Genomic DNA, 23,692 nt, shown 5'->3' on the forward strand with positions numbered 1-23,692 from the left:
ATTATTCAATAGCTTTCCATGTTAAATTTGACAGTATTTTAGACGTTACTGAATGGCAGAATTGTGGTAAAAGTATTTTATTTCCAGGTGCTGTAATACATAGTTTTCAGGTAGTTAATTAAAACTGAAAGATAACTATCTTACATTTTTCCAAAATGCAAGAGTCTCACGGGCTGAAGATAAAAAAATTTTGTTTTGGAATAATGCTATCACTGTTTTCTTTCCAGTCGTTAAGTTTGTTGATCAAAAGTTCATTGAAATTTTACAAAATAGGAAAGAGATAATAAAATAAATTCATAAATGAAAGTTCAGGCTTCCAGGTGCATTATGTTAAGGTGGAGGAGAACGTTATTCAGAATTTGATGGCTCTAGGTACCGTCATTTTTTCACATTGCCTTCGGCGAGGCCTATACATATATACATACAGATTCCTCGTTATTCTTTAAAAATAATACAAGTTGATAATATTTGGTGGTAACTATTTGAAACGTTTATTGTGATTAACGCAAATTCTCATTTCAAGACTAATAGCTCCTTTTAGGCTATGGCCCACTAGTGGCCGAGCGGTAAAGAGGCTGAACACTGGTAGTTTGGTCCGAGGTTCGAATCCCGCGAACGGGCTGGCTGCATGGGCGTTTTCGTGGTTTTCCCCATGTGAAACGTGTATACGAGCCTGTTTTCCTTCGAAAGTCCTCCACGAAGGCATTCCTCTCTTTAGGCAGATAGCCCTCGTGTGCTTTGCCATAATTGAATAACCCATAACCCTTTTAGGCTAATAATTTATTATTAATAAAATTTTATTAAACAATTTAAGAAGAAAATTCCATTAAGCAAAGCCCACTGTTCTGAATTATATGAATTATATTTCTAAAATAAAAATTATGAAATTCTATACACTTGAGTATTAAAAAAGAAGGAACGAATCGATTTTTCATTGCATACTTCCTTTCAACTTAACGCTATTAAAATGTACTATGATGCAGGAATTTTTCATTTAAACTTGCCGTATGCCACAGCTGTTATCCACACAAAAGTAAAAATATTTCAGATTATTTTTTTATTTTATTGAAAATCGGCTTGTGATCCTAGGGAGTCAGGTTTCTTCGGAAAGGTAAAAAGATATCAGTAAAAGTTTCGCTTTTAATATTACTGTTTTATCTATGTCTGGATGGAGAATGTAAAATCCATGAACGGTTTTTAAATTAATATGTTTCATTTCTTTAATAGCAAAAAAGAATAAAATACTTTTCGTTGGTGAGTCAAATATGTTTCTCTTTTCACATTGAGTAATTTTAATCATTTTATGCTTTAATCTGTTGCTTGCTCGAAACGCTTGTATGGATTTATATTTATTTTATATAACAAATTTGATTTAATTTGTTATTCTTTCTTATAAGCCTTCATTCCCCTGATTGTTAGTGCAAAATATTTAAATTTGAAGGAATGCAAATTCTATCTTGAAGAAAGAGTTTAAAAACCGAGGTTCAGTAGGAAAGTTAGAGATGACGACAGATTTTTACGTCCCTATGCTGCATATTTATTAATGAAAAATCATGACTTTTCCACTTAGATTACTTTACTGCTGTAACATTACTGCGAAGTTACAAAACTCAAGCAGCATACTTCTGAGCCTTCACTTGGGTGGGTGACCACCCACGTAGCCTACGGACTCTCTATCATGATGTCTTTTTAACTTTCCTATTGAACTTTGCAGAATTTTCCTGGGAATCCTGCAACCAATGCCATGTCTGATTACAGCTCATGTGACAAGCTGTCACGCCCCTTTCACCATCAGCTCTCTCTTGGACCTATGGTTCAAACTCAATCTACCTTCTGCGCCCATTGTGCAATCACTTGATGACAGCCGGAACAAATCATGCATTTAGCTTGATAATCACGGCAAAAGAGGAACTTGGAAAGTTAGAGAGAGTAGGCTACTGCCGTCACGTCTGTCGCGTAAGTTTCTGTTCCCAGAGTTATTGCTGGTTCGTGTGGCGTTCTACTACTTGTACGTATCTTCATATCTTTAGTTAGTTCTTTGATTTCAATTACCGCCCAAGCGAAGGCGCAATGTGTTAACGTCGAGTTGATGAATTGTAAATTTCAAAGAGTTAATAAAGGGATACTTTTATCCCTTTATTAACTACTACTTTTCCAATTCTCACATTTTGTAGTAAAACTCTTTTCAAATTTTGCCTAACTGTTAAGCAATAAATGCTGCTGTATTGAGTAAATATTTGTATTTAGTTGTACATAAAAATTGTACTAGATTTATTTGCGTATATTAAGTGCGGCAAAATCTGCTTCTTGCGCAAATATCGAAATTGTATCAAATTATACTTTTATCCAAGGCAGAAAAATCATTACTAAATGTCAAGAAATCGTAAAATTACTTAAAGATGGTGGCCAACGCAATATTTCTAAAATCACAACTGATGATGAAATGTACGTAACATTTTTTGACGTTCCGACGCGTCAAGAAAACAAAGTATGTGTCTTTTGGAAAATGATCCCACATCCACAATGGTTAAAAGGCAACCACGAAAAATGTAATGCATACCCTTTCTTCAGAAGTACAGGACTGGTCAAAACCATTAAGCTGGCTAACTGGTCACAGCTAACTGGTGCACCACTAAGTGTCTTCCAGAAATTCGTCAAGCAGTGAATGTCAGAGGACCCATGCTTAACCATGCTAATCTCTCTAATCATGATTGACAGTTGGGTCTCTTGAACAAAACAGCATCAAAGTGATAGCATATCCACCCTATTCTCCCGATCTAAGGGGTGACTTTTGGATATTTTAATCTAAAAAGGAACTTACCTGGACGTCGTTTTCATTCCGAAGGGATTGATGAAGCTATAAATGAATTTTGTTCATTGACTCCAAACTGAATGGCAAAAAAACAACAAAATTGAATGGCTTGAAGCATTTAAGCTTTGAAACATTCGTCTACAGAAGTGCATTGTTGCTGAAGGAACGCTCCTAAAATTTCATGAATAGAACTTTAAAAACCTGTGAGGATCTCAAAAACTTCAGAACATAACAAATAAGCATTCAATATATCTGACATATATCTGCAGTCATATGAAAAATTGTATATAATTTTTTAAAAGTGTCTAATTATTTAGCTTTATGAACGCAACTTATAAGGAATTTACATTTAAGTGTTTATAAAATCATTAACCAAAGGTTGAAACAATAATATTCTAAATAAAGTTTCATTCCTTGTTTAATGATTTCCTCTATGATATATTTTAATTTAAAATTTGATTTTGGGAAGAAAAGGAAAAGTTGATAAGTACATGTATTGGAAATTTTAATACAATATTTAATAAATAAGAGTTAAAGCTTCTGCGTGAAAGTACATAATAACTTTCTTTTATAATCGTAGATGATCATCAAAATACTATTAAAGAAAAAAAATACTAATATTATTAAAATGATGATAATAAAAATGTTCTATTGCAAAGATAGGAGATTTTCTTAATATATTTTTGTTCTGATCTGTATAAACTACGATACTTCTATAGCTCACGTGATGACTGGTTTGATTTATATAAGCTTGAATACATACATAACGTACTATTTTATGGAAGACATCTTTAAGTTTGTGGATTAGGATTATTTAATTATGGCAAAGCACACGAGGGCTATCTGCCTAAAGGGAGGAATACCTTCGTGTAGGACTTTCGAAGGGAAACTGTCTCGTATACACGTTCCACATGGGGAAAACCACAAAAACGCCCATGCAGCCAGCCCGTTCGCGGGGTTCGAACTGGTAATGAGTGCACATAAATTAAGTTCCAAATATTAAATAGACCATTGTTTAACTTTTTAGAAAACAATGCCTTATCGAAAGATATGTCAGCTGCGTGGTTCCAGCATGGCGGTACTCCAGCACATGACTAGGCAGCGTCACGCAACTATTTGAGAGGTGCATTTCGAATTTATATTATTGGATATTGCGTTCCTGTGCAATGACCGCCAGAATCACCTAACTTAATCCACTGATTTTATATTTAGCCCCAAAAGGACTAATTTTCGCGAAATGGGATTTTGTGTTGCTCTACTATGAGCAAAGTATCACTTTTCAAATTGTTGCCACCAAATATTATAGCCTTGTGTTATTTTTATAAGAATTCGAATAATGAGGAATCTGCATGTATGCATGTATGCATGTTCTTCCTATTATGAAAAAAAAAAAAAAAAAAAACGTCGTTACCTAGAGCCATAAAATTTTGAACAACGCAGTTTTCCACCTGAACATGTGCACCTGAAAGTCCGGATTTTGAATTGGGAATTTTTTTATTAATTATTTCATATTTTATAAAATTTTAATTAATTTTTGATTAACAAACTCAATGATTTGAAAGTGAGCAGTAGCAACACTATTCTAAATAAAACATTTTTGTCTCCAGCGCGCGAGGTTGCTGCCTTTTAGAAAAATGTAAGATATTTGGCTTTCAGTTTTAATTAACAATTTCAGCTTTACGAAAGCAGTGTGTTGCCACAGCCTCAATGCTAGAGGCATGGTGCCCCCGTCCTCTGTCGCATATCGCATATCGCGGCTGGGAATAAAATACTTTTATCTTCCACATTCCAGCGTGTTGCCATTCAGTAAAACCTAAGAAACGTTCCCTTTTAATCTGGAGGGCGTATCGAGTAATAAACTAAGTGACATAAAAAGTAATCATGTTTCATAGTAGGTCATGATATACAGGTGCTTCATAGATCATGGGACAAACTTGGAAGGCTGGTGAAGAGTACTAAAACATGCATTTTTTTTCTATAGGAATGTAGGGTCTAAAGTGATGGGTTAAGGCAGGAACGCAAAAAAACAACATGAGAGGAAAATGTGTTTATGTAAAAAATCAACGCAAGGTGCTTATTTGCAGCAATACTGTATTCACAATAAATGCTCAAAAAAGGAAACATTAACAGTAAGAGAAACTAAAACTGTGATTGGCTGGCAATGCAGCGGTAGAAGGCGGGTAGTGAGACGGAGAAACCACGATCCGATGCATCAGATGATCATTTGCAACTCTGATGTCGAGCGTGGTGGATGAGTTTGCGCACAGGGAAAAAGCTAACATGCATCTCGTGTATGATGCTGTTAATGGGAACGGCAACGCTTCGGTTGTAACAGGAATGGTTTCCGAACAGGCGTATGCTGAAGCACACAACGTTCGAGAGGTTGCATCGGTCTCTGTGTGAAAACGGGTCATTTGAAGCCACCTCTGACACTAGGAGTGGAAGAAGAAGTGCACGACAACCTTTCATTGAAGAATCCATCTTGAACATTGTGCATGAATCACCGCAGACAAGTACAAGAGCTATTGTATGTCATTTGAAGTTGAGTCATTCCACCGTTTGGAGAATATTGCATGAAAATGGTTTGCACCCATACCATTTGCAGGAAGTACAAGCCTTGCAAGACAGATTACCGTCTTCGAGTTCACTTCTATCATTGGTTTTTGCAGCAGTATAGGTCGCAGCCGGATTTCCTATCGGATGTGCTATTCACGGACGAGGCAACTTTCTCACAGGACGGCATCTTCAATAGTCACAACATGCACGTGTGGGCAACTCGTAATCCACACGGCACACGTTCACATGCATTCCAAACCCGCTTCTCCGTGAATGTGCGGACGGGTATTGTTAACGACCACCTCATAGGCCCATAACTCTTACCTGCACCAAAAAATGGCTTATGTTATATATTTCTGCAAAAGGTGCTACCGGAATTGCTGCAGGATATTCCGGCTGTCGGTCGTGATCGCATGTGGTTCCAGTATGATGTTGCACCAGCCCATAACCATGTGCGGGTCCGCAGTTACTTGGATGGGACATTTCAAGGCCGATGGACTGGCCGTGGTTGACCCGTTCGATGACCAGCCCGTTCGCCAGATTTATCCAGCTTGGATGTTTTTTATGGCGCCATCTGAAGACCATCATTTACGAGACTCCCGTTGACTCACTGGAGGACCTCGTTGCACGACTATCCATTGCTGCTGCAACGGTGCGCGAAATGCCTGTCGTTTTTCAAAATGTTCGTAAATCCCTTCTATTACGTTACCAAGCATGTATTACTGCTGGTGGTCGCAATTTTGAACATTTATTGTGAATACTGTATTACTACAAAGAATGCGTTGATTTTGTACATAAACACATTTTCCTCTCATGTCGTTTTTTTTTGCGTTCCTGCCTTAACCCGTCAATTTGGACCCTACATTTCTATAAAAATATGCATGTTTTAGTACGCTCCACCACCCCTCTAAGTTTGTCCTATGATCTAAGAAACACCCTGTATGTATGTTTGGTATTGTCGATAGCAATTAAAAACAGAATTCCTTAACTAGATGTTATACTATTAAAATATGCAAAATTTCAATGTTCTGTGGCTAATAGTTTGGCGAGATACATATATACATACATATGTACGTACAGACGTCACAAATAATCTCTTTTGAATTTATTTTAAATTTATTTTACAATCCATTTTTTGATATTTTCATTAAATAATGTACCCGACATTTTTCGCGATCGTAACACTTCTTTCCTTAACTATAAGAAAGTAAAAATATTGTGTATTTTACATAAATTTCAGTAGATGTGGAAGAGCTTTTAATGGAATTGTATTTTATATTTCATTTCTGCTAATTTCTGATATATATAAATATGTATATGTATATATGTATGCATGCTTGTAATTAGGAATATATATATAAAGCAGCAAGTTTTTAAACATGAACATAAGAATATAGTACAATTGTGTATTGTACGTCTTGCCATATTCTTTCAGTATTGAAAAAACAACATTTTTATTAAATCTAAAACTGTTCGTGTTGTTGATCAGTATGGTGGTTTATCTATTGATATCAAGATCCCAATTATTCTGAGTATCTGTGTTTCTCAACCGTAACCGGCTATCTGTCGTTTTTTTTCTTCTATTGGTGCTAAGCCCTTGCTGATTCTTTTCTTAGTTTTACTACTGGTTTTCCCCTAAAGAAATAGCGTTTCTTTAGTTGTCATTCCCATGGGATGCACAGAATTATCCTCTTCTGTAATTAGGTAGTTTAGTTCTATTTGCTACTATTGCTTGCTGCGGGATAGATCCCGAACTTATTGAGCAAATGCAAAAAATTAAATTTGTCTTATGAAAATGAGTTTCACTTGCTTTGGTAGCAGTCAGTTTTTCTAGTTTCAAACTCCTGACAGATGTAAAGCGAATCATCGGTGTATCTTAGAATCCAAAAATCTCAGCTTAAATACTCCCTAGTTCATTTACATTTCTGGTTAGGAAACAGAAAGGAGAAGTTATAATAAAGGATGAAACAATTTGAAAAGTGATACGCTGTTTATAGTAATTCCACGCAAAATGCCAAAACGAAATTATTAGCTCTTCTGGACGAAGGCCCTTGGGCTAATTATAAATAACTAGTTAATGCAAAATAATAGTAATTTTTTAACATTCCGAAGATGTATCAACGTAATTTCATTTAAGAAAATAGATTATTTTTTTTTTAATTTTTTATTAACTAAAGAGTTCAATTTAAAACAGTGTATTACAGTGAACATTCATCAATTTGATTTTGCCTATACATATACCTAACAGGTGAAGGCTTAAAGTAATACCTCGGTTCTCACTTCTCGGCAAGGCAAAAATACATAAAAACTCGCAACATCTTCAGTAAAAATTGGAAAATACAGAAAAACATAAAACGCCGAATACAGTTAAAAGTAATTTTTACAATTCAAATTAGAGTTGCTACGCAAAACCAAACAATTCGGCCAGCGGGTAGAAAGACGAATTATTCAGTGCACAAAAGTTAAATTTTGGTCCCACTCGGCAAAAAGACACGGAAGTGGGTGCAGAAACTGACTTAATTCAGTATTCCATTACGATTTTCACAAATGACGGCCTTGTTAGGCTTAGTGCCACTTAAACAACTTTTGAATTGTTGATAATTCTACAAAAATTACGTGCAGATTATTTAAAGATACAAAAGCCTTAACCTGAACTTAATAAAAACATAATTCACTCACTTTTAAGGTAAAAAATGCACAATTTACCAGCCCATAAGAATTAAAATCTGAGCTCACCGAGCCGGGTAAAAGCGTGGATGTGTATATATGGAACTTGGATGTGTATATAAGCGTGGATGTGTACACGTTTCGTGCAGCCGATTTCAATTAAAAAGAGGGGAAGCGCGCATGTTATAGTTTAGTCCAACATACAAATATTTCAACTTTTCACGACTACTCGTTTTTGAGTTATGCGAGATACATTCGTTCGTACGTAGAGTGAGTGAGTGAGTGCACCGCTATGATGGCTTCCGACCACGGACATGAACCAAACGGAATTATATACCATCACGGCGGGGAAGACTCCAGAGTAACAAGGTTGAATATTATAAACTAATAACAGTTTTTACATATTGTTAACTGCAAGGCACTAAGCGTTATTCTGGTTATCTGCTTTAAGTTCTGAACTTTTGAAACATTGTAATATTATCCACGGTTGTTTCTGCTTAGGCAGTTTCCTGAGATTTTCTCTATTTTATCAAGGGCTATTCTGTTTTTGAGTGTGTTAGTCGTCCACATTGCCCAGGCACAGTCCGCTGGTTTCTTCAAGTGCCAGGTTCTTGTATGTACACAATGGAAATAATAATGGTCCGTGTCACCTTCCTCTCCGCATTCGCAGAAAGGAGTATCCCTAAGTCTGAATCTGTTCAGGTATACTGGGAATGGTCCATGACCTGTCAAGAACTGTGTTAGGCTAGCACAGTGGTTCTTTATTTCCATGTTAACTTTTGACAGTAAGCGAAATGTCCTTCGTCCTACCTCTGCCTCTGTCCATCTACTTTGCCAAATTTGTAGCAGACTTGTCAAAGTTGTTCGCTTAATATGAGACCAAGGAAGTTTAGTTGGTCTTTCTAATATATCCGTGAAGTTGGCTGCCTGCTTGGCCAGCAGGTCAGCGGCTTCATTGCCTTGAATCCCTGTGTGAGCGGGAACCCATTTTAAAGTGGGTCTTTGCGAAATAGGCAATGTCAGAAGCTGTTTCTGAATTCTGTATACCAATGGACTCCGGCTGTTTTGACTTGCGATAGCCGCCAGACTTGATGCCGAATCACTGAGTATGCAGAATTTCTCCTGTTGACATGTGTTCGCATATCTAATTGCAGCACTGATAGCTAGAAGCTCTGCTTGGTATACCGAGCTGTTCGAACCTAATTTCCTTTTCCACTCGAATGTTACAACTCCATTTTCTAGTCTACAGAAGGCGCTGCCCGTGCCGTTCTCAGTTTTGGAGCCATCTGTGAACAGGTTATTACTGTAACTCTGAATTGGTTGGCCGTTTATACTGATACCGTCAGAGAGATTAAAAGGTGCTGGATGAAAGTTACAGTTGTTTTGCTCCTCGTAGTCCGAGTGGTGATAACTATGACCCCAGAGTGTTGAAGTTTGACCCAGCCTGGTAACCCTTACGATAGCTGTCTCCCTTTCTACTATCAAATCTAGGGGAGGAATTACTGCTAGTTGTTGTAGGGATAGTGTTGACGTGGTACGGTAGGCCCTGCATACTTGAAGTAGCTGCTATCTCTGAATAGACAGCAGGGATCTTTTCATATGAGAGGTAAGTTCGCCACCCCAAATTGCTGCTCCATAAGTTATTACTCTTTCTGTAATGGTTCTATGCCAAATTTTTAGTAACTTAGATGAGATACCCCATTTATGTGAAGTCATGCGTCTCATGTTGTTGCTTAGGATGCTAATTCGAGTCTTAAGATTCCTGACATGTGGCATCCAAGAAAGTCTGTTGTCGAGTAATAGCCCAAGATATTTCAATTGGGGGAAACATTTTACCGGTATACCATGGAGTTTAATGCTTGGCTTGCGTCTTAGTTGCCTGCTGCGTCCTATGAACAAAGCTTTAGTTTTCTCTGCCGAAATCTGAAGCTTATGTGCTCTGGCCCATTGGGAGAACAGATCAAGACAGTATTGAGATCTCATTTCGAGGTTACTCCTTCCTGCCACAACTAGCATAAAATCGTCCGCATAGGCTATGATTCGAGCGTATTCTACGCTCTCAAACTGACGAAATGCCGAGTTTGCCACTATATTCCACAGTGTTGGTCCAAGTCCAAGGCATGACCCCTGTGGCATCCTCTAAAGACATTTTTGACATAAATGCCGCTGTCTGATGTTACTTGTACACTTCGATCTTGAAGGTACGAGCGAAGGATGGTAATAATGGCTGTTGGGCACGCCATGTTGTGCAGCAAATTTATTGCGTCTGGCCACCAAAGGGAGTCAAAGGCTCCCTTGATGTCAATGGCTATTGCCAGTGAGTGCAAATTGTTATCCTGGTTCTGTTTGATAGTGGCCATTAAGCCTTTTATGGCATGTTCAGTTGAGTTGCCCATTCGGAATCCATATTGGTTGGGATGCAGGGCGTTGTTCCTTTGCAGGAAGAAGTCCAATCTGTAAAGAATTACTCTTTCCAATTCCTTACCGAGCGCAGACTGGCCTGTAAGATGTAGGTTCTGCCGGAGTTTTGCCTGATTTTAGGAATAACGCCACTTCTGCCAACTTCATATTTTTAGGAAAGTACTGATGTTTCCAGCAAGCTGAAATGACCGCAAGGAATAGTTTTGGAAATTCCCCGTGTATCTCTCTAATGATGATATTATCAATTCCATCCGGACCTGGAGCTTTCTTGGGTGCCAGAGTACGTATGATGTTATCCACTTCCATTTGCGTAGGAGGGAGTTCGTCTCTTCTGGTAACTTGGCGAAATTTCATACTGTAGGTTTTTCTCGCTTCCTCTTGCTCCTCTAAGAAATCCTCTTCATCATCATCAGGAAAAACTGCATTTATGATCTCACTGATTACTTCGATGTTGGATGAGGCAGTGCTATTCACCATAGGCGAAAGTGTCATAGGACGAAACACCTTGTTACATGTTATCTTTTGAGTAGGTCCAAAGGCTTTAGTGACATTACTACAGTAAGTTCTCCATGAGATTAACTTGGCCTCTTTAATTTTTCTTTTATATAAAGCTCTGGCTTTATTGTATGTTATCATTTTGAGTTGCCGTAGATATGGATCTACCGTGGATTGTGCTTTTCTGCGAAGTGCTCGAACTCTGCTCCTCTCTGTGTTAAGCTCTGGTGACCACCAAGATATCGAGTGTTTTGCCTTTACAGATTTCAAACGATATGCTTTGTAGGCGGCTTGCACTATTTTTGTAACTAGTTAGTCGTAGAGATTATCTAAGGAGTTTCTGTCCTGGCAGCTGTTGAAATCTTTGATAAATTTCTCTGCATGCGCTCGAATGTGTTCCCGTAAAACGGAATGTCCTCCAAATGCCGTTTTGAATCTTTTCTTTATTATGTAGTTTATAGGAGTATCCAGCCTGTAAGTAATAATTTTATGATCGCTGAGTGACGGCAGGTCACTCACTGTCCAATCTTGTATGTACGGAGTTGTATTGGGACTTGATATTGTTAGATCTGGCCACCCTCGAGCTCTAGATGTTTCAAAGGTAGGCGGTAAGTCCTGAGCGTTGATGACAATGAAATGCTTACTGTCTAAGAATTCGAGTACCGCAATTCCCCTTCGGTTCTCCGAGTCAGCACCCCATAGTTGACTGGTGGCGTTAAAGTCTCCTGCTATGATACAGTGGGATGCCCCAGTTAGAAGGTTAAGTTCCTCTAATAGAGAGGTAATATCTTCGCTCGGGGGTAGATACACAGCAATAATATCAATACTGCAATTACTAGTGTCTAGTCTGATGGAGACTGTATGCTCTGTGATTTTCATTAGGAGAGGGGAGAGAGGGCCACTGTAAATAATCGCAGCTCGCTGATTCTTTGAGAGAAACGTTCTGCTGTGTGTTGGAACACTAGGAATCACTCCGTTGTAAACGTATGGCTCTTGGAAGATTCCGACATTGGCAGCAGTATGTGTCATTACTTGCAGTGTATTTATGGTACACTGTAAAAATCGAAGACCTGCTATATGTTTGTTTAGTGTCATCTTGGTTTAGTTCTTTGCAGTGGTCCTTCTCAGACTCTCGAAATGGGCTCCATACACTGGGAAGGAACTTGAAGTAGCTGGGTGATCTGTGCTGAAAGAGGTCTCCTTTTCAGAATTACTACTGCAGCAATTAGTGCAACTCACTTTTTCCGAGCTACACTCCTGCGTCGGGTGGCTGTTACCACACTTCGCGCAAACTGGAGCGATTTTACAGTTCCTGCTATAGTGACCGAACTCCTGGCAGCTGTAACAGCGTATGATCCTAATGTACGGACGGAGAGGACAAGACTCAAAACCCACTAAAAGACAACCTAGCTTAACTAGGTGTTCTGATGACTTAGGGTCTATGTCTATCACCCAGTTTTTCCTTCCGCTTTGCCCGGAACGGCTTTCTCGTATTTGAAAAGCACTGGGATTGAAATTGGGCAGTTGATCTACAAGTGCTGCTGTTAGATCTTCTTTTCCTAGATTCTCAAGTACTCCAAAAATAATTACACTTTCCCTTCTTGTCTTGGGCTCCCGAAATTCAAGTGTCTCTAGTAGTGCTGGCCTGTCCTCGATTGCCTGTTTCAGGCGTAGCAGGTGAGCTTTTTCTCGACACCGGATGAGAAGCTCTCTGGACCTTGTCGGCCGAATCTGCACTACAGTGATCCCTAGCTGGGAGGATTTCAAATCTGCCGAAAGTTGAGCTTTAATCCCTTCGGGTGTCCGTGTGGAGTTCTTTGACCTTAATAATAGAACGTGCTCCGATAGAACTGGAGAAGGTCTTGAAGGTGGAGAAGTTTTCCGCTTCTTTCGTGTCACCTCAGTGAAGGAATATTCTTTTGTGGACTGTTCTTCTGGGGCTGAGGATTCCACTGCTTGATAAGACTCAGAATGTTGAGGATTCTCGTGAGATGGCTGTAAACTGTGTGCGAGTTGCTGTTGTTGCAGAGCCAAGACTTGTCCCTGTAGCTGGGCGAGATAAACCTCTTGTTCCGTTAACGTTATGCGAACGGTGTTCACAAAAGATGTAAATTGCTTTCTTTCAGAAGCGTTTAGTCTGCGAGATTCCTTTGCTTGTAAGATGAATAACTGGAGTTGGTTACAGATGTGGTTAATTGCTTCCAACCTGGAGTTAGGTGTCGATGTGCTAGCAGCACCTTTAACAGAAGGGGGAGAATGTTGAATATTATGCTCCGTCCCGGCTGGTGATGAGAGAGTATCCGAAGGCATAGTAAGTGAGAGAACACAATGAAGATGCTTTCAGAGCATAAAAAACGAATGATGAGATGAATGATGGATACACATGCACCTGCAATATTCCAGGAATACTCAGTTTACGCGATAGCACTATAAGGAAAGGTAGCGGAACACAATGAAGACACTTCACGACGCTAAACTTGAATGAGGAGATGCACGATCAGATCGCATGCACTTGGGCTTGAGTACTAAGCATGTACCGTAGCAATAATAGATTAGATAGTTGCGAGAACACAATGTGTGCACTTTCACGGCACTAAAGTGGATGAGGTGATGTATAATGAAACCTCATAAGCTAATAGATTTTCTTGTATATTGAGTATGGGCTGTAGCACTATAAGAGGAAAATATATATATATGTTTGTTTTATATAAAATGTGACGCACACACTTTAACCTTATATACTAAACAGTTTTAAGTAAGCACAGACTGATAATCACGCACACTATTACACAGCACTGAATAATAACAAAATGACTATTAGAACACGATGCACACACTTTCTAGGACTAAACTCGAATGAGAAGATGCGCAATCAAATCACATAAACTGGCAGTAAAGTATACACTATAGCACTATAAGATGAGATAACTGCAAAAACACTATACTTTCACAGCACTGAAAATTTGATTAGGAGATGAATGAAGATATCTCACAAATAAATTATCTTGCAAAAATATTGAGTTTGCGCTGTAGCACTATGAAAGAAAAGATTAAAAAAAAGAAAAAGAAAGAGCAATAACGTATGCACACACTCACGGTAAGCACTAAATAAAAATTACGCGCTCTGTCCACTGAAAAAAAAAAAAAAAAAGAAAAAAACCCATGAATACTTGAGCACAATACACGCACTTTTCACTGCCCTAAGTAAGTACTGAATAACGTTCGTACGTAGAGACTTCACCAAAAAAAATCTCGTCTGAATCCATTTTAAATCTACTTTACAATCCGTTTTGTAAAAAAAGAGTCCTTAATTTTGTCGGTTCGTACAGGTGTCATGTTAAATCATCGTTCAAACATATTAGAGAGTGGTCTAAATGGGTATTTCCGTTGAAATATGTTACCCGAATTTTTTTCGATTGTAATACTTCCTTTACTTCCTACAAGAAAGTAAAAATATCAATGAACATTAAAATGCATGCAAAAACATGCCCACGTTCCAAACTAAATTTCTCTTATTTACTGGAACAGGACCTTTTAAGCATGATTGACCACTACCATGAATAAGTTGCATATTTCATCGTTCCTCTATACTAATTCTTAACTCATGCGTAAAAAACTTTACTGTGAAAAAATGCAACATTTTTATCATTTAGGCTTAAGAAAATTTCTTTACGGAGGAACATTTTTTACATTTTTATTGAACTAGGGAAAAAAAGCAAAATTCTTTTTTTTTCCATCGGTAAAGTAGATGAAAAAAGATAAGCGAATGATTGGTAAGATTCTCAAAATTCCATTCTCATATTTTCAAGACATCTGTTTGAGATGGGAAGAAGAGTCCCCGAAATCTAATAGTAAAAAAGAAAGAGTTGTCACACGTTCCTAGCGATACGCGCTTCTTGAATTTGACATGAGTCATTTTGTGTGTGTATATGTTATATATATATATATATATATATATATATATATATATATTATTTCGTTTTTTCTGTTTATTGCTACCTAACCAGAGTGTCGTTCAAATTACAAACGATTCAAAATGTAAAATTGAGGAAAATATGAACACTTGTTTCCAGTTTCCTTATTCGTTACTTTTTCTTTGAGTTATAGTTATCCCAGAAAAAATTTTATATAATAATGCTTTCCAATTTTGATTATCATTAACTTAAATTTAATATTAATTTTTATTGTTCAGTTTTAAAGTAGTTGTTTTAAATTAATTTTTAAACTGTAATTGTTTACTTTTAATTACGTTTGGGGATATTAATCGTATTATCCTCTAATTGTTAAGTTTGATTTTAACTTTTAGTTTTTGCTAGAAGAAAAGCTTAAATTTAGTTTTAATTGGTTTTATTATTTTGTTTGAGGTTGTTTTGGTTTGACCTTTAAGGTTATTTACCTTTGAAATCTATAAGTTTTCTGCTTTGTTACACTAGTTTTGTGTGTAAGTTTCAATAGTTATTTTTTTGTTTAATTTTTACCCCTTTTTCTGGTAAAGTTATGAATCTATATTTTCTGACTCAGGTGGTATAACTTCGACTGATGTAATGAAGAAACTTGATTAATAGAAATGAATACGTAACTTGTAACTATACTATTCGACATTTTTAAGGAAACCGTTTGTATTAGAATGAACTGAAACTGCACGTCTAGAATTTAAATTCAGTACATAGAGTTTGATTAATTGTAATGAAAGAAGTTTGTATAATATCATTCAATTTCAGTGCTGTTTCTTAAAGCTATTTTCCTAGAAACTGATGTTATAAGGTATTTCTTCCGCCTTCTTAGCATGATTTCGTGGCGTAGTGATCAGCACGTTCGACGCGTATTCGAGAGTTTCGTGGTTCGAGTCCCGGCGAGGGGATTGCTCATTTTTTATGTCCCCCGTATAAAAATACTTAATGTCTATACAATGTAATGAAAAACATTTCAATTTCTAGAATATGTTAGAGCTGTCTCTTTATCACCGACAAACATCGTCCCTTCCTTTTCAAGGTGAGTCTTTAGTCAAACAGTTTATCATATGTTCTATTTGTATATTCAGCAACCTCCACTAGATGGGTTCTTCTATATGTAAATGTATTACTGGGTGCGCTTGAGAGGGATGGCAATTTTGGCCGTTCAGTGTTTTTCTGTATTAGACCGAAACCCTTCTGACGAGGCTAACTCGAAGAATTTTGTTTACGTCTCAATTTAATGGAAGTTGTTTGACCTCTCAGAGTGGTCTTGAAGTGCTACATTGAAAATCGAAGTTTTGTGCTAAGTTCTTGGAAGCCAGAAGCCCAACACTTCAGAGCAATTCAAATTCGTCGCTCTGAAGATTGCAGGAACTGGGCAACTGTGTTTCCCCGTTTCCTCGCCAAGTTCAAGGTTCCGCCAAGTGAAGAAAAACGTCTGCTCGGGGTTTTCGAGAGCTGAAACGGAGACAGACTGAGAAGGACTGACCCTTTCTCAAGCAGAGGCGACAGACAGAGCCAGAAACAATACGTATTTTTTTAACACCTGAGGTTGGCTAATAACCCATGGCAGCGTCGGACCCTTCAGACGGACCGAAGAGAAGGACTGATCAGGGAAGACTGACACCTCCGTCCGACGAAGGACCTCCGTCCCAGGTCCTCATTACACGGGACCCATTCAGAGTTTGAATATCCAATGTCCGTGGGACTTCGTTCTCGCGGGCGCAACCTCCGAAGTCCCCGCCCGGCTTTTACGAAAAATTGGGAAGAACAAAAATGCTATTAAAAAACTCTGGCACCTTGCCTCCGGGCACCACTCCATCGGGATAACCACATTGTAGATAGGTGATCTGTTCACTTTGTCAGTCCCCGCCACGAGAACTGAATGGAATCAAACCCCCGGGAACTCAGTCGACAAATATAGCTCCACCACAGCCGAAGGAACAGACACGACAGTACTAGTACGGTCCCTGCCAAACCTGAAACAACATGAGTACAATACTCGGGCTCTAGTCCTGTGAAGTCAAATTATATACCCCCGTGATTGAGACTGCCTAGGTACAGATTCTAACCAGTACTACCAAGGCGTTCGCCTGAGTCACCCCCCGGGGGGATCAGGCAAGACTGACGTGCTCCCTGTAATTTATCAAATCTCCTCATCATCTTTTTCTTCATTTCTTTCTAGTCAACACAGATCTGCATTTAGGAATGGCTTCGTTTCAGTCGCTTCCTCGTCTCTGCGTTGTTGTCTACTCCCTCTCTTTGCACCACTCCGAGCTGTAACAGGGTATAAAAGGTTTACTTCCCTGCCTAATGCATCCACTCTGAAAAATGTAACTTTATTACGTTAATAATAGTTGGAAGTGTTTAAATATACTGATTAACTAAAGTTTTGTCGAACGAATCGGTATTCATGTGAGTTACCGGTGATGCCGGACGAAAAAGTTATTTATAGTAATCTTAATTCTGTTACTTCTTAATTTCCTAAATTAAATGTTATGAGAGATACATGCATAAAAAATCATCTGAATCCATTTTAAATACCTTTTATAATCCGTTTTGGGGAAAAGAGTCTTTTATTCTCTTTATATGTACACTATGTCATGGCCATGCAAAAACGTCGTTCTACTGGATTCGAGAGGGGTCAAAATGGATATTTTCCTTAAAATATGATACCCGAAATTTTCCGCAATTACAATATCTCCTTTTATTCGTACAAGGAAGTAAAAATACAATTTGTATACAAAATACAGGGAATGAAAGTTCCACCAAAGTTTGTATGATAAAAAGCTATTCCTAATGATAGTATAAATCCATATAATATATTTGACCCCAAAATTTTAATGTTTAATATACTTACAAATTTTGAAAAGGATGACATTATATTTATCGATTTAACTAAGTTTTGTTTTATCTTTCTTACCAGTTAGTTGTTTTCAGGAAATGTTACTGAATATGACGTAATATGATTTTTCACGGTTCATATCATATCTAAAATTTAGATCACATTCTAATACTTAGTAGTCTAGTAGAGAGACACGACGTTTCTGACTTTTTGATAATTGACCTCCAATATATTTCCTTCGGAAATGCTTTTATGTCATTTCTGAGATTTATTATAGGATAATTATTTAAAAACATTTAATTGAAAATATTTCATATTTCTATTGCCAAAAACATGCTTCTGTTGGCTTAAAAGTGCCTCGAATGTTTAGTTTCTTGATCGATATGTCTGACTGTTTGAACATCCTCTAGGTTCTAGAATGACGACGTGCTATGCACGCATTGGCATAAATTCCAAAAATGTTTCGAATATGATAGTAAAATGAGATCTGTACAAAATGCGAAGTGTGATAATTATTTTAAACATACGCATATAACATAATTTTTGCCGTATTTTTAGTTGTTACAATTCATTTCTGTAAGTGATATAAATCTTTTCGGGACATCTTGCATACCGATGAAAAATAAGAGAGAAACAGCTCTGTAAAAAATAATAATTCATGAAAATAAACTCCTAGAATTAAATAACTGATAATCAGAATAATTATCAGGTATACATAAACCTCCGAACACATATGAACTTGTTCTGTATAATTCCTGTAGGAATTTATTAATCTTGCGACAATTATAGTAATTCTTTGATATGTTTTAACCCTTTGCGGCACAGTGTGTCCAGACCGGACACAAATTTCCTAAAATTTTCCTTCTGTACGCACAGAAAAATTGAATGAAAAAGGATTTATAGGTTACTATAGGTTACTGTGATCCTTCTTTATTTATAGTAGATGGCATCTCAACACAAACCAGTCCATATATTTTAGCCATGTTTCATTTTTTAAGACCCTCATTTTTCAAAGAAATCTTCCAAATTTTTTAGGGTATAAAAAGAATTCTTTGAAGATAAATTTCTATGTTATTTTTTGGCTGTATGATAATCTCCTTATTATATGTTGGTTTTAAATTTTTACTTTGAAATATTGCCTTAAATCAAACGGCGAGCGGTAGGTGTGCCCAGACTGGGCTCACCAATAATCTAGGACAACTGAGAGTCGGTATTCTTTGTTTCTCCGCATCTCATCGGTCAGTTCATTGACAACAATGCTTGTTTCAGTACTCTTTTCGAAGCTCTATTCAACCAGTGTGCCACTTTGGGCACACCCACAGAATTAAACGATAAGTGCTATCTTCACAAAATTTTATTTGCATATTCCTCTAGGCCTAATTAGACTGCCTACCTTTTTTTTATCAAAACTTTGACTTTAAAAGGTAGCGTGCGGGGAAGGGTTAAAGAGACATTTGCCCAGATTAAGACATAATTTGAGATAATTACGTTTGCGGAATTTCTGTGCGGTTCACGTACGTTTCAGAAATTAAACCATAAACTGATTTTCTGAAGTGAGATTACATGTACATAAATAGAATTTTAACTTAAAGACAACACTTTCTTGTACAGATAATTTCTTGTTTAACATTATCTTTTCCTTACTTTAAGAATGCGAGAAAAAGAAACGCTTTTTACAAAAATATTTCTAAATTAGCTTTTTCTTTTCACTAAAATACGGGAAAGCATATGATTGTTGGCTGCTTCAGGCGAGACATGCTTTCGTGGAGAATTTTCTATAAATTATCACGGATCTGCATTATACATGGAAAAAACCACGAAAGTAGACGTGCAGAAAACTCTTTTCTTGGCTTTCGTAACTCAGATCAAATTAACAGAGTTTAACGAACATTTTCACTCGGTAACCTAGGAATTATATATATATAAAGGGTAGAATCTTATTCTAAAAATCATCTAGTTACTTTTTCTGCTACCATTATTGAAAATTCCTTTAAAAAACCTTTTTTATGTAATTTTTTATTTTTCCTAGATACAGGAATTATTTATAAGTTATCAGAAGCCCAATTAAATAAAAATTACCTGTTTCATACTATGAAGAGCTATGACTGCATTTCAGACAACATTCGCTTGCTTAATGAGATGATATATCTCGAAGTGTACGATAATAAACAAATATTTCTACAGTTATATTAAAATATTATGGCATAATGCAATATATTTGATCCCACGAATCAGCCAAAGCTTAATTTGGAGCATTGTAAGCTTAAAGTCATATACTTAAGCTGACCCTCTCAGCGTATACATTACATGGTGAAAATATCTGCCAGAATTTAATGTACCTGATGTCATGTTGGTTGTACATCGGAAGGAAAGGAATCAAGGTAAAAAATATGAGAGTCGTTTTTTAATTATAATCAAGAAAATACAATTTATTCATGACATTTCGAGGAACTTTGAAATTTGAGAGTTAACAGAATATTATCATAAATTACTTAAGAGCCTGCCTAAATTCTAAAATCCCTATATGATTTCAAAGGTAACTTACTACGACTGCAAAGTCCCAATCAGAAGCGATATAGAGACATGTATTTATACTTGTGTCTAGAATTTTACTTATTGCTCACAGCCTATTGAATAAAATTGAAGTCATTTGACTCAAAAGATGCTTAGCATTTAATTTCGCAATTACAAACTGTAATCAAATATGGATACATGAGATATAACTCAACACTATGGTAAACATATAATTAAAATGAAGTAACCGATAGCACATATTTTTAGAAAGAAGCGAATATTTTAAAGTCAAAAGGGAACGTATTTTTGGCGTTAACTATGATATACACAAATAAATAACTTTAGTAAAATTATATGTGAAATTTTTATATTTTTCTGTATACTGTAACATGTAAATCTGGTGAGAGGCAATTCTCTGCCGAAAAAATAAGGAGCAAATCTATTTAACATTGAGTAAATGGCTATCTCGTTAATTTGGTAAAATAGAGCCAAGCTGGTAATGGTTGAAAACTAAGCTTTGTTGCCAAATTTGGCGAGAAATCGCCAAACCTGGTGACCGCTGGCGACATTTTAATCCTGTCCCTATATAAGTATAATAGATATTGTTGCTGAGTAAATATAATTGATTCCTATATTAGCTGTAACCGTGTCCGGTCCTCATGGCCCTTCCAATAATTTCGAGAAGCAGAAAGTACTAGAGATTTCTTGGCGACCGAGGGACGACTATATGAAACCGGAGAGGGCATCAGTTTCTCAGTTGTTAGTGATTAGTTCAGAGCGATACTGGAGTACTGAGATATGAGTCTTTACTTCGTTCCTTAGATTATCTTTGCATTGCATTGTGTCTAACGTCCTTAGTAGTTTGAAGTATAACTATTTATTGCTCTCTGTGATACTTTGAAAACCTGTACGAGTATTTTTCTGGAAAGTTACAGAACTGCGAAATGCTTCTTTCGGTAATATAAATTTTATAAAGCTACCATCTGTTCTGTGTGTATTCAATGTATTATGAACCCATACCCACGCAGCAATTACATCTGAGCAAAACAATGTTGAAAATTTAATTAATTAAAGACAAAAAAGAGTAAATAATTTTGAACCAACGATTGCAAAAAGAAAATAAATAAATTTTGTACTATTTTGAAATTTATAATTAAAATAAAATGTCTTCTGTAAGTGAAGAATGTAAAACTAAGTAGTTTTAAATAAGTTTTGGAAACAATAGAAACACATAAAAAACGGTAAATGAAAACAATTAAAATCTAATTCAACTTTGTCAAGAAGAGGTGGATTAAACTTCAACCGAACGCCATTTGCAGGGAAAACTATTGTGTTTCTGTTCACTTAACATTAGCTGATGAACCACTTTTAATTAATTTTATTATTGATGTTCATGGGGAAATTCCCAATGCCTCCTCTGTGCATTTTTTTAAAATTGAATAATGCAAAACAAAATAAAATTTAATATAAAAAATTAAATTAAACGAAAATTCATTAGTGTTTGTTATAAATTAATCTATAATGCTAAGCTATTCAATTTACTAATACTAAAATTAAATTTAAAAGGAATAATTTACAAAATCTAGAGCTTTTAAACTCACGTCTTATAATGCTAAAAATAATAACTAACCGAGAACTAATAATTTACTAACCAATTAAAAAAGGACTTATCGTGCGTAAGAAGTGCCTTAAAAGAAAGAACTTTAAATGGGGTAAGGCATAAGAGATGCATAGGGGTAACGTTTGGCGCTTTTTGCTATACTGAATGACAATCACAAGTTTTAAATCTCCCAAAAGGTGAATTTCTAGTTATGATTTTTTAAAATTAAAATTAGAAAGCATTTAAATAATGCAAGAAAGAAAACGAAATAAAGGATAAATGTTTGCAAACAAAAATTTTCACACCATCGCTTATCATTACGTCTTAGAATACAGTAAATATTCAGTTAATAAAAGCTAACTCAAGAAATAAATTATCCATATTTTCATGCTCCAGACCAACTTCTAGGGGAATAATAATCTGAAACATTAAGGAATATACATAAATATGTGTATTATGAGATTTTACATTTTAGATAAATTTGCAATAAGAAAGAAAGAGCAGAAAGACTGCAGTGCGGCCAGGCTAAAGCATAGAAAGCAAGTGCGTTATTTTTAGGGTGAAATCTTATTCAGACTGAGTTAGTTTTGGTTCTCAATACATTCTGATTAGACACTTAATATTGCTCTAAAATTACTATTGGTTGGTTGAGTTTTATTTCCATTTACATCATAATAATTACGTAAGAATCATATAACATAGAATAGTCTCGAAATGACGCAGTGTAGAGAGGGGTTACTATTTTTAGAATAGGGAAGGGAAATTAATTTACACTGCTAATTTAATCTTTTACATATTCTTTATTTTTCTTACATATATACAAGGGGTGATCAAATGAAAAGGTACGAAATGACGTAAAAACGTAAGAGTTAAATATCTGCATATTCCGACATGGAAGCGCGTAGCGAGGCATCTCGGGATGCGATTGGATTCTAGACTGGGATCGGAGCATGCGCGGGAGAGAGCAGAGGCTCAAAGCGGCAAATAAGATAAATAATTTATCAAAAGCTGCGTCCAAATGATGCAGCAGTTCGTATAAGGAGAGGATGGCGTTCGCGTTGCTAAATTCGACGACTGAGGAGCAGCGAGGTGTTATCCGATTTCGGACAGCGGAAGGTGAGAAACCGGCAGCTGTTCATCGCCGGATGGTGACAGTTTACGGAGAGAAATGTATCTCTGACAAGTCTGTCAGAAAATGGAGTGCCCGTTTTCGTGCAGGCCGTGAGAGTGTGGGTGATGGCCCGAGACCAGGCCAGGCAATCACTGTCATCACGAGCGATATCGTCGACGAGGTGGACGACCTAATCAGAAGTGATCGGCGTGTCACATTGCGAATGTTGGCGGTGAAGATGGATTTCAGCTATGGAACCATGTGGACAATTGTTCACGACAGGTTGCGATATCGGAAGGTGTGTGCCGCATTTGTTCCGAAGCAGCTCACCGACCAGGAAAAGGAACTGCGTACTGAAACATCTGTTTCAGTATCAGGAAGACCCTGCTTTCATGGAGCGGATCGTCACAGGTGATGAGACATGGTACCATCACCACGAGTCAGAGAAAAAGCGGGACAGCATGCAGTGGAAGCATGCGTCGTCACCTCCTCATAAAAAGTTCAAAGCCGTGCCATCAGCAGGCAAGGTGTTGCACACGGTCGTTTTCGAAGTTCAAGGTCCGCTATTTGCTAAATTCCTCGAGCACAGAAAAGCCATTAACTCCGATGTGTACTGTGAGACACTCCGACGCCTACGCAGGTCCATCAAAAACAACAGACCGGGGTTGCTCACGGTTGTGTGGTTCTGCGGGTCCGTAACGCGCATCCGCACGTCTCC

At 37.0% G+C, this 23,692-nt stretch overlaps 1 protein-coding gene across 1 annotated transcript; it reads left to right on the forward strand.

Moving 5' to 3' along the window:
• Positions 1 to 22,909: 22,909 nt before the first annotated feature.
• LOC146995316 (protein GVQW3-like) lies at positions 22,910 to 23,389 on the forward strand. Its single transcript, XM_085824508.1, has one exon. The coding sequence runs from the start codon at positions 22,910 to 22,912 to the stop codon at positions 23,387 to 23,389; it is 480 nt and encodes a 159-aa protein (XP_085680634.1).
• Positions 23,390 to 23,692: the final 303 nt, after the last annotated feature.

The sequence above is a fragment of the Stegodyphus dumicola genome, chromosome 9 (assembly GCF_044657685.1).
Source record: "Stegodyphus dumicola isolate Sdum_Otavi_A_Nest chromosome 9, ASM4465768v1".
NCBI lineage: Eukaryota > Metazoa > Arthropoda > Arachnida > Araneae > Eresidae > Stegodyphus > Stegodyphus dumicola.